Raw genomic sequence first — 13,146 nt, 5'->3', positions numbered from 1 at the left:
GTTTCTCTTGTCAGGAGCAGTGATATTTTGTTTGAACTGTTTTGCATTGATTTAGATGATCAAGCTTAAGTGGTCCTATATCCTTTCTTAATTGTAAACATATGCATTATTGACATAATTGAACATCTTAGTTTCCTCCTACCATGTAATATGCAAAGGTGGCATGGGTTCAAGGACTAAGACCTTATTCTAATTGGCTAAAAGTTGCACGATTAGGAAACTAAACATGCTAATCAAATATTTAGGTAACTAAATATATTTTTTAATTTCAGGAAACTAAATATTATATATTTTCTAACTAAATATGAACATTTGTTTCAGTATTGTGTTAAGAATTTTTTTCAAAGGAAAAAAGGAATTTGGACACTGGATCAGCAGCATTATTTTAGTATATAAGATAGCTATTACATTCCAGACTATTTCCTGGGCCTAGAATATCTAGAATATTTTAACATGCCCACAATGAAGGTTTCAGAGTTAATTTTTTATTCTGTCATACAACAAATTAACAATGTGTAGGGTGATAATACAGTTTTAGGCCCAAGCTAGCTAAGGCTATGAGTCAGCTCCAAAGAACTAGTGCCTCAGCTGATTCTGAAAAATAAAAGTTAAATGAATGCATAATTTCTAAATCCATTATTCAAATGATTATTTTTTGTATCAAGAAAATCTCACAAGATTGGGGCAACATCAAAATGATAAACATAACTTTTAAAAAAAGGAATACCTGAAACATTTGCCATAACTTTTATTACCCATAAATTATATTTGTGAACATCAAGTTATTTTTACGTAAGATGCTACTATATCAGGTTTCACTCATTCTTAGTTATCAGGTTTCATTCATTCTTAGTGATGTTCCTTTTCACATTGTTCTCTGAATAACCAGGAATGAGAAGAGAGGCAAGGAAAATGCTGTCTCTTATAGCCCTGAGACCAACTTGGCTCAACTTCAGAGGTACTTTGCAGATTGAAAACACTTGGATGTATAAAGTATAAAAGCATGAGGTCTGGAGGTAATGGCAATTACAGTTCTTTCATTCATCAAAAACAACTTTAAAGCATTCATTTGGATTTTACCATAGAATGGTACTATAGTTCTATAGTAAAATAAAATGCTAACACCAAGTCTGGTAGTGACTTATATAGATTTATTATAGATTTATAATAAAATAAAAATGCTATTGGAATTTTATATTTACACATGCTCCATTTATATACACGCAAACAAATGTCAATATCAATGGTAAAATTTTAGGGTTTTAAAGAGGCACATTTCCTCCTACCTACCCACCTCCATATATTCATTACTCTAAGATGAGTTTTCATAAGCAACATTTAGATTTGTGAAGGAAAAAAATGAATATTTCTAGTACCTATCCTCTTTCCTTTCAGACTTTTGTTTGAGACAAGAAGCAGCACATAAAATCTAAAACAGAAACTAAGGCTGTAAGACCTTCTATAATACATATTCACACTCATGCATGAGTTGACTGCAATAGGTCAGAAGATATTTGAGCAAAGTAATGCACTTACATGTATATGCACTGCATATAAGTGATACTCTTCAGACAGACACACACACACACAGACACACACTCATGTTTCTTGAAAGCAACATGTTAACTATACTATGTAACCCCAAGAATGTATCGCCAAGAATACTTTTATGGTGCAACTGCTGATTATAATTAACCAATAAATACCTCTATATAGCTAACAACACACCATGAAAAGGAAAACAAAAGCGAGTTATTGTGAAACAAAGACAAATTAAAGATACATAAACATCTTGAGTGTTAATATACAAAGAAGACAGTTATTATAAAAGGGTATCTGAACCCACCTACATTATTGAACGTCTCTTAAATTTACTTAGCCAATTTCTAAGTCTCAATTACTTAGACTTTATAGGCACCCAAGAGTCTGGTCTTTTCGCAAGAAAATACCCCAGCCAAAATCTTTCACAGCAGGAAACAAAAGACATTTCAAAGTAGGTACCTGTACTTCAGCTTGTCTGTAAGACTTTTCCTCTATGATTATCTACGCTTTCAATTGATCAGTCATGCCTAGTCTCTTTTTTTGGTTATTACTAAGTAATTTAAAAGTTTTAGCAAGCAAATGCTAATATATCTGAAACTATCCATGAATACTTGTCTTTTGGATAAAAATTACAACAAAATTACAGCATACAAATAGTCTTCTAAGGCCTTATTTTGGTTTCAGTCCTCTGAAGAGACAGTGGTATACCACTCTCTGGCACAGGTCCTTCTACACCATTTTCTAAAGATTTCCTTGTCTATAAACCTTCAGCAGGATAAAGCCCAGCACCTTTTCCCTGTCCATTTACTCCACAGCATAGCGACACCACAGTTTTCAGGGTAATTTCCCCAGCAGCCATGTGAACTGTGACTCTCTGAGATTACACCAAATTGGTATTTGGACTCCTTTCAAGTTTTACATTCATCACATAATCGGGATATAAAGCATCCCATATAGAGAAAGCAGCATTCAAAGGAATATACAGGATGTGTTTAAATAATACACACTACCAAATTTTACAGCTTTTTTTTATATTCAAATGATATTAAACACACTATCATGTTAAAATGAAAACACTTTAGATCTACAAATACATTGTTGAAACACATGATATAGTGAGAAACAAGACCAAAATTTATTTTTATAAAATACAGTCTATAATTTCAGATACAAAATACTACATATAACTATACTTAAATATCTTCTAAATTATAATTTTAGGATTTATATTTTTAAAAGTTATCTCTTCTGAGTTTCAAATTTAGTATTTTACAACATTCAAATGTCTACATTGAATCTTTATGTTTCTTTTTGAAACTGGAATTGGGCATGAATACAATTCTAAAATGAGATTCCTGAAGTCAAAGAACTGTGTCTCAGAGAACCTTTCTCTTTAACTCATTAGAACCAAATAACTTCCTTAAAACTACACTTCCTTTCTTTTGACTGGGCTTCAGTTAGAGAGGTTCATGAGTTGGGCTTCATTTTAATGTTTTTCTGGTTTTTGGATATTCCTCTAGGTTATTTTGACATCACTATTACATTGTATCATATCATCTCTCCAAACAAGCTGTTCATTGTATGTTGCTGTCAAGTATTTTGCTGAAATATAACCTTCTAAAGGAAGAAATTATGCTTCTTGCTTCAATTTTCCTTAAGCATCAGTGACAATTTCAATCATAACAATTGCCAGGTTTGTACTTTGTATTCTGGATTCCTAATTATATGGGATGATTGAAGGTAATTCAAAAGTGTTTCAGAATTACCTACTGCCAAGATTCTGGAAAATGTCTTTTGCAAAATGGAATGTTAATGCTCTGAGGATTGTATCTGCACTAACACGTTCTGTGCACTTTTATGGAAGGAGAGCGGAAAGGGCTGTGTTCATCATAACTAATGTGGAAATGCCACTATTGTTCTGCCACTCTGTCAGCAAATACGGAGAATCTATTTGGTTTCTATTTTTAATTATATATATTGGTATACTGCTAATGTCTAAAGCTAAATGGTCTAAATTCAAGAGGGGTTGCCTGATGAATATTTAAATGTGATGGTCATTTTTGTGTAGAATTTATAAAAGTATTCCAGACCATGAATGTTTGCATCTGAATGATGAGAGTAAATAATGTTTCCTAAGAATTCTCTAAAATGAGCAATATTTTAATAGATGTTTTAGTTATCAAACATCTCTTTATTTTAAACTCATTTGTTGCACAGAGCTATTAGTTAAGCTCAACTCTTTTTGTCTTATAAAATAGCAAGTATTTATTTTCCTATCAAACTTGAGTCTTTGATAACTTTTTCTTACCCTAATCTGCAAAGAAATAGTTGGATATCTTGATTTATTTCTATTTAAATTGGTAAAACCAGCTGCAACAACTGGTATTTGCAACTGAGTGCGCACACACAGACACATACAGACACACAGACACACAAAGAATAACAATAAAATGAAAAGGCCTATTAGGGAAGTATATTAATAAACTTCATTAAAGAGGGATGGCCAAGAAAGAGGGCCATAACTCCTTTCTCCATTTTTATAAGACGGAGCACAAGTTGCATTTTGCAAGGCTATGGAGTTGTATTTTTTTTTTCCATTTATACTATTTCTTGGTAAAAGTAAGACTTTTTTTGGTTGCATACACATCTACAGACTCTAAATGTAGGCAAATAAGAACTATGAGACCAGTAAGTCACTTTTGGCTACTTCTGTTATGCTGATCAGGTGAGAAAAATCTGGGATTCATATTAGGAGCCCTTCTGAATAGTTTAATTCCTTTACAGCCCCCATTAGCTGTCAGCTACACCATGGATATTGTCCATGTGCACTTTGAGGTAGTCATTCCTTGTAAACTTCTTATGGCAAAACTGGCATTCTGCCAGTGGACGATTGGGATTATGAGTCATCTTGTGTCGAATCAGCATTTTCTTCAGGCTAAAAGCCAAGTCACAAACCTAGAAAAGACCCAAAGACCAACCATATTATACTGAAAAACCTGAAGATACAACAATTTATCATTTATACAATACACATTATGCAAATTCCTACTATCAAGTATGCAGTAACAGGCATAAAAACAAAAAGCACTCTTGGAATAAACAAAATTTAACACCCACACTATTGGGCAAAGAAAATTAATAAGAGTTACTGCATTTAGTCGGTGTCCTTTGTACCCCAATCACCCTTCCCTTTTCCCAGCTGCCGGATTTAAACATCTCCAGAGAAACGCCTGGCAACAATCCCTTTCTTATCCTAATGGAATGTATTTGCCATTTCATATTAAACTACTTAAGCAAAATGCTTTATGGTCTAGATGGCATCTCTCTCTATAACATAAATGGCATAAGACATTTCTCACCAGTGATCCCTTCAGTTTAGTACCACTTGTGAAATGAAAAGCTAATGCTGCTTTAAGTATCATAAGCAGAAATTTATTACTCACTGTTTCTTTTCTTTTTTTCTTATTATATACACTTTGTTTAACTAAGGAAGGTAACAAGTTTATTTCACATGAGCTCTGCCACATTCCCACCTGGTTCAACATGCATTAAACAGCCCCATAACTAAAAATATTAACACAAAAAAATGCAAGGCACAACTATCCAAGTTACAAAAAAAGATGGAATTTAAAGTTTGATATTATTCACAAAAATTCCACTGACATGAAACTCTTCAAAACCATATCCGTTGTGAAATAAGACATGTTAAATAACGTGAAAACACCATGAAAAATATAATGAGAGAGGAAATGGCTTGTAAAAATACTGTAAAGAAAGCTGGAGTTTTAAATGAGGTTAGCCTTGGGAAAATCTTACAGTAAAACAAAACGAAAGAAAACAAAAAACCCTTGCCCTTTTTCTTTATGGAGGAAAGAGATTTACATTCACAGCAATAAGAAACCCAGAAAGGCTCAAGGCCTTAATTGGGTAAGGAGAGGGTAATCCAATAATAATGAATTTTGACACAGAAGTAGCAGCATAGTGCGGTATAAAGAAAATAGGCTTTAGAGTCTGATCACTTTCTAAGGAAGCCTGCTCTGACCTCCCAATTTAAAACTGAAGCCTGTTATCCTTTCTGGATTTCCTTTACTCTGTTCAAATTTACTTTTTACATAGCACCCATCACTTTCTGTCCCACTGTAATTTACCTACTCTCTTGTTTAGTGTCTCCCTCTGCTCACTAGAATCTCAGCTCCATGAGAGCAGGGATCTTCCTGTATTTTATTCCCTTATGTACCCTAAAGGGTACAACAATTTTTGTAGAGTAAGCACTCAATAAGTATTTGTTGAAGAACCACCTCGAGTTTGAATACTGACTCTACTATTTACTAAGGAAATTAAATGGACCAAGTATGCCTTTTAACTTTAGTTCCCTCACCTGTAAAATGACAATGTACTTACCTCGCTGGATTATTAAGATTAAATAAAATACTCTGTGTAAATAAGGGCTATACTGCAGACACTCAATAAATGTCAGTGTACATTTTTTTTTCTCTTTCATCTTCCTCAGCAGATTGGAAAGAATAGACAAATGTTAACGAGAGGGAGGCAAGGCCAGCACAAGTGGAATACAAAGAAAACACCTCTGTTCCAAAGAGTGGCAGTTCCCTGGAATATACAAGTGACTTTGCAAACAAACAATTTCTCAAAACAAATACAATGCAGCCAGTTCATCTCAGGAAATGACATTTTTCTTTTGGAATAGCTTGTAAGCATAAGGTTTGTAACTCAATACCTTTGAGGCAACTGTAAAACAAAGCCAAGTCCATGTCGCAAAAATCAGAGGAAAAGGGTAAAGACCCAGGAAACATGCAACAGCATAACATATGATGACAGACTGTAAAGTATGTAAATTATAATAATCAATATAAAAGTATTAAGTACCCTTATTAAAAGATAAGTTTCAATTAGGGTAAAAAGCAAACTACAAACACACACATACTGTACTTAAGAAATACGTTTACAAAATAATAACACACACACAAACACTATTTTAAAAGAGGGATTAAAATGTGCATGAAACTACATAAAACGAGGCTGATAGAATGTAATGGATACTCAGTAGTACTTCCTCAAAAGAATCTTGGAGAGACAGAGAGACAGCAAACCTTTGAAGAACCAGGAGTATCACTTGTATGAATGTCTCCTAGTCAAAGATTTATATACAGGATGCTCATACAGACTCATATATAAAAGTGAAAATTACAAACAACTTACTTGGCCAATTAAAGTTAATAAGCATAATCATTTTGATATAATCAGACTCAGAAATATTTTTCAGCTGTTAAAAATATTAATTTTTTTTTTTTTTGAGTCAAGATGTTGCTCTGTTGCCCAGGCTGGAGTGCAGTGGCACAATTTTGGCTCACTGCAGCCTCGATCTCTCTGGACTCACATTTTAGCCTCTGGAGTAGCTGGGACTACAGGCAGATGCCAACATGCCCAGCTAATTTTTTTTTTTTTTTTGTATTTTTTAGCTATGAGATTTTACCATGTTGCTCAGGCTGATCTCAAACTCCTGGGCTCAAGCGATCCTCTTGCCTCAGTCTCCTAAACTGCTGGGAAAACGGATGTGAGCTATCACGTCCGGCCAAGATAGTAATTTCAAAAATACTTAAAGGCAAGAAGAAACATAAAGAAAGGAAAGCAGAATAATAAGATCAATGTAACTTAGTCTACAATATTGAAATAAAAATTATAACTGTATCTGTATTAATAAGTATATGAAGGAAATGTCAATAGATTAATATTAGCTGACATCGGTTGGAAAATTGGGGATTTTTTTTGTCTTCTTTTGTCTCCAAATTTCCTCATTCATCTCTAATTAAAAAGTACATTTTTATAATCTGGAAGTATTATTTTGGAATGAAAAAATGCAGTTAGTTGGGTGATGGTTCCATGTTCACTTAGCAGCAAGTCCACTCACATCAGACTTCTGCTTTGGACTTCTTAACTCTCCAAACAGCTCTCTGAAATGTTATGGATGATCTCTACATTGCTAAATCCTGGCACTTTTGAGCTCTCATTTAACATGAATTCTTAGCATCATTTGACATACATGACCACTTTCCCCTGTCATTCCTTTAGTTTCTATAATGACCTACTCTCCTTGTTTTCCTTCTAATTATCTGGCCTTTTATTCCCTTTTGTTTTCTGGAATAGGCCCTTCCTCCATCCTAAGTAAGTCAGTCAGGATTTCAGTGCCCAATCCTTCGCCTTCTTCTCCATTCACTAGGTATTTTCTCCTCTGGTGATCTCAATCATATTCATACCTTTTGTTACCACATATACGGAGATCACTAGCAAGTAATATTTTTAGTGCAGTCCCCCTTCTGCTCTCAACAGTGGAGTACTTAACTGACCACTTGGATAGTTCACTGGTACTCCAAACTTCCTATGTCTAAAACTGAACTCAGAATTCTTGTCTCTCAAACCTAAGTCTCAAAAAATGGTCCGACCCTCCATCTGGTTTGACTGCAAATGTGGCAGTCAACCTTTACCCAATGTCTCACTCTCCTCATCTGATCCAATCAATTACAAAGTTCCACCAGCTCTTCTTTGCACATCTTTCTCAAAGACATGAAGGCATCTAATCGTCTCCATGTCCACTGCCACCACCTTCGTCAGAGACACTGATTACTCAGACCAGTGCTTCTCTCTCACTAAGAAAATGTTTCAGCATGCAAGTGTAGTATCTGTATTTTTAAATAAAACATACATATGCACTACTGTATTTATATATTATATTAAAGACAGACAAAATTTTGATGATAAAGACAAAATAAATATTTTAATGCTAATTTAATATTTATGGCTTTATATTTTCACTAGGCAAGATTTTAAGATGGGATGCATATTTAGGGCCGGAGTCATCCTTAACAAACGTAAAGGCAAGATGTCTCCTTAATGATTTCCATTTTTGGCTTATTTCTCATCACATATGATGATGTCACTATATTTTATCTCAAATTGCTACTAGTAGTATTAACTCTGCTTTCTTTTCGTTACCTTCTGTTTGTATCATTAGTATTATTTTCAATCTGTATTTCTGTACAGGCTTCTTTTAGCCACTTGCTCATTTTGTAAGCATTACTTCATTTAAAAACAGATAATATAATCCATATCTCTGTTAACCCAAGAGACACAAATTGCAATCCTAAGAGTGCACTGAAAGCAAACAAGTGCCTCGGGACTGTCAGCCAACCAGCACCAACGTAGAATTGACCTTCTTCCCTTGGATCACACGTGATACTGCACCTTAGAAGAGACCAGCCAGCAGTGCCCAAGCCAGGGCGCCAAAGTTAAATCTTCTGTTTAATGATAATAAAGTTTAATTGTGTTCCTGTTTTTAAAATAGCCACATACAAAAAGTACTGAGGAATACATCTAACCAAGGAGGTGTTCTACTTTACAAGTAGAACTATAGAACACTGCTGAAAGAAATCACAGATGATACAAACAAATGGGAAAATATTCCATGCTCAGAGATTGGAAGAATCAATATCATCAAAATGGCCATACTGCTCAAAGCAATCTACAGATTCAATGCTGTTACTACCAAATATCAAACAACCAATATCATTTTCCACAGAACTAGAAAAAATTATTCTAAAATTTATACAAACCAAAAAACAAACAAACAAACAAACAAACAAACAAAAAAACGCCCTAATAGCCAAAGCAATCCTAAGCAAAAAGAACAAAGCTGGAGGTATCACATTACCCAATTTCAAACTATAAGGCTACAGTAACCAAAACAGCAGGATACTAGTACAGAATCAGACACATATACCAATGCAACAGAATAGAGAAGTCAAAAATAAAGTCACACACCTACAGCCATCTGATCTTTGACAAGGTTGACAAAAATAAGAAACAGGGAAAGGGCTCCCTATTCAATAAACACCTATTGAATAAGCACTGGGATATTGGCAAACCATATGCAGACAAATGACACTGGATCCCTACCTTTTAACATATACAAAAATTAACTTTAAGATGAATTAAAGATTTAAATGTAAGAGCTCAAACTATAAAAATCCTAGAAGAAAACCTAGGAAACACCATTCTGGACAGAAGTCTTGGGAAATAATTTATGACTAAATTCTCAGAAGCAATTGCAACAAAACAAAAGATTCACAAGTGAAACCTAGTAAAACTAAAGAGCTTCTGCATAGCAAAACAATCAATAAAATAGACAACTGACAGAATGAGAGAAAAATATTCACAAACTGTGTATCCAACAGTTCTAACATCCAGAATCTGTAAGGAAATTAAACAGTTGAATAAGCAAGAAACAGCCCCATTAAAAAATGCAACTGTAGTATCTGTATTTTTAAATAAAACATATATATGCACTACTGTATTTATATATTATTGCAAGAGACATTCACAAACACTTCTCAAAAGAAGACATATAAGTGGACACAAACATGAAAAAATGCTCATCATCACTGATCATCAGATAAATGCATATCAAAGCCATAATAAGATATCATCTCACACTAGTCAGAATGGCTATTGTTAAGAAGTCAGCCGGGAACAGTGGCTCACACCTGTAATCCCAGCACTTTGGGGGGCCAAGGAGGGCAGATCACCTAAGGTCAGGAGTTTGAGACCAGCCTGACCAATATGGAGAAACCCTGTCTCTACTAAAAATGCAAAAATTACTGGGTGTGGTGGCGGGTGCCTGTAGTCCCAGCTATTGAGGAGGCTGAGACAGGAGAATTGCTTGAACCCGGGAGGCAGAGGTTGCAGTGAGCTGAGATCATGCCACTGCATTCCAGCCTGGGCGACAGAGTGAGACTCTGTTTCAACAACAAAAAAACAAAAACAAAACAAAACAAAAAACAAAGAAGTAGAAAAAACAACAGATGCTGGTGAGGCTGCAGAGAAAAGGGAATGCTTATACACTGTTGAAGGGAATGTGAATTAGTTCAGCCACTGTGAAAAACAGTCTGGACATTTCTAAAAGAACTTAAAACAGAACTACCCTTCAACCTAGTAATCCTATTCATTACTGGGTATACATGCAAAAGAAAACAAATCATTCTACCAAGAAGACATACGCACTTGCGTGTTCATTGCAGCACTATTCACAATAGCAGAGACATGGAATCAACCTAGGTGCCATGAACAGTGGACTGAATAAAGAAAATGTGGTGCATATACACCATGGAATACTATGCAGCTATAAAAAAAGAATGAACTCATGTCCTTTGTAGCAACATGGATGCAGCTGGGGGCCACTATCCTAAGTGAATGAATGCAGGAACAGAAAACCAAACACTGCATATTCTCTCTTATAAGTGGGAGCTAAACATTGACATAAAGGTGGTAACTAACAACAGAGACTGGGGACTAGCAGAGCAAGGAAGGAGGAGAGGAGGCAAGGGTAGAAAAACTACTGGGTACTATGCTCAGTACTTGGCTGATGGGATCATTCACACCTCAAACTTCAGCATCATGCAATATACCCATGTACAACAAACCTGCAGATGGACTCTCTGAATCTCAAATAGAGGTTGAAAAAAAAACTGGGAATCAAAGTGGTAATTTTTTCTTCCCATATTCCAATGGATGTCATGTATGCCTGCTTCAATGTACATCTCCTCACTCTGAAAAATAAAGCCTAGATTATTGCAACAGTCAGCTTCAATCATCCTCAGATAGAGGTGGTACAACTTCCCCTCTCTGCAGGAAATGTTTGGAATTGTGGCGGGTATCTCACTGTCTCCACAAATGGGGAATATTACTTGCATTTTGCATAGGGGCAAGCATGCAAGTAATGCCCTCTAATGTGCAGGACACGCTCATACAGGCCAAAAGTAACCCACTGCTAAATACTATCTGAATCTCCCTGCATTCCTCCTCCTCCCCTCCAGTCCATGCTCCACATAACAATTGAAATGATTTTTTGAAAACACAAATGTCACAATATTACCTAAAATTATTCCATGGTTTTTCGCTGCTTGTAGGGTAATCACGGAGCTGTCGCCAAACCAAATAGGCCTCCTGCCGGTTCTTGAAGATATCATTGGGCTTCCTGTCTCAGAACTTTCTCACTTCTCTTTACTCAGCTTACTCTTACTCATTCTTAGGAAGCCCACGTGACTCATCTGCCGGCTGATGGTCTCTGTTAAATGCTCTCATAGCAGCCTTTACTTTTCCTTCACAACACTTTCCCAAGTGTCATTCATGATTTGTGTTATCTTTTTATGTCTGTCTCCTTGCTAGACTAAGGAACATGAGGGCAAGAGTAGCCACTACATAAACATTTCTTGAATTAAAGAAACAAATAATGGTTGATAGATTCACTGATTGATTGATTGATTGATTGAATCTCTATGGGCAATATAAGGATCCCCAAAGACTGCAGAATCATCCTGGAGAAACTGAAGACAGTATCTATGGAGAGTACTTTCAAGTGAAAGAAATGCTAAATTGTTTTTATAAGTATATATTAAAATTCATAATCATAAAGAAGATCGATTTAACATTTATCCCCCGTGTTCTATTTCTCTCACCCCTTCTCCAAACCCAATGTCAACATAAAAAACTGATACCAAATTCTTCAATGGCTTCTTATTAGATTCACAATACCTTTCTTAACATGGCTGCAAAGCCTCCAATTCTCTTTTTTACTTCACCCTGCACCCCTCTCTTTCTCTCACTGTGCTCCAGTTTCACCAGCCGTCTCTTTCCCCCATGCCCATTCCCAGCCTCAATTCATGCTGTTCCTCTCCTGAGATGCTCTTTTCCCCATGGATGACTCTTCTCATCTTTTAGGTTACTTAGAGTCGCTTTCACAGAGAATTTTTCCCTAACTATTCATTTATAGCCTCATGGCTTTTTTCTTCCTTCTCTTTCCCAGTCTTTATCATGAATTGTAATTACATGTTAATTCATGTATTTGGTTTTTCGTTTTCGTTTTTCTCTGGAGACACGGTGTCTCTCTGTCACCCAGGCTGGAGTGCAGTGGTCTGATCATAGCTCACTGCAGCCTTGACTTCCTAGGCTCAAGCAATCCTCCCACCTCAGACTTCTGAGTAGCTGAGACTACAATTGTCTGCCACCATGTCAAGCTAATTTTTTATTTATGTTTTTTGTAAACATGAAGTCTTGCTATGTTGCCCAGATGGGTCTTGAACTGCTGGGCTTAAGTGATCCTCCTGCCTAGGCCTCCCAAAGTACTGGGATTACAGGCATGAGTCACCATGCCTGGTGTCATGTATTTGTTTAATGTTATACTCCACAAGAATGTGAGTTCTATGAGGGTGGGACATGGCATCTTCCACTATTTCATCCCAGTGGCCAGCACAGGGCCTAGGCTTAACTATCTTACAACTTTCACCATGTGCCAAGAGCCACTCTTAACAATTTCTAAATATTAACTTGTTCAATCCTCACAGTCATACTTTTAAGTAGATACTAATGTTACCATTAAACCCATTTTACAGAAGAAAATGAAAACACAAATGTTAACTAGGTTTCCCAGGTTCAAAGAACTAGGCAGTGTTTCCAGAATTTAAACCCAGACAGTCTGGGTTCAGAGTCTATCCTCCCTCCCAAAGGCCGACTATTACTAAAATATCTCATTTCAAA

General features: G+C 35.7%; 1 protein-coding gene across 2 annotated transcripts in view; it reads right to left on the bottom strand.

Moving 5' to 3' along the window:
* Nucleotides 1-1,131: 1,131 nt before the first annotated feature.
* Nucleotides 1,132-13,146, bottom strand: part of PRDM5 (PR domain containing 5) — a 208,114-nt gene continuing 196,099 nt past the window's right edge. For both annotated transcript variants that reach the window (XM_011996785.1, XM_011996786.1), the window contains one exon: nt 1,132-4,497. In XM_011996785.1, coding sequence (XP_011852175.1) covers nt 4,333-4,497 — 165 coding nt within the window. In that variant the 3' untranslated portion in view covers nt 1,132-4,332. The remainder of the gene's footprint in view (nt 4,498-13,146) is intronic.

The sequence above is a fragment of the Mandrillus leucophaeus genome, unplaced genomic scaffold, assembly GCF_000951045.1.
Source record: "Mandrillus leucophaeus isolate KB7577 unplaced genomic scaffold, Mleu.le_1.0 Scaffold523, whole genome shotgun sequence".
In the NCBI taxonomy this organism is placed as follows: Eukaryota; Metazoa; Chordata; class Mammalia; order Primates; family Cercopithecidae; genus Mandrillus; species Mandrillus leucophaeus.
Note: the sequence above shows the minus strand (reverse complement) of the source record. Positions and strands in the feature narration are given on the sequence as shown.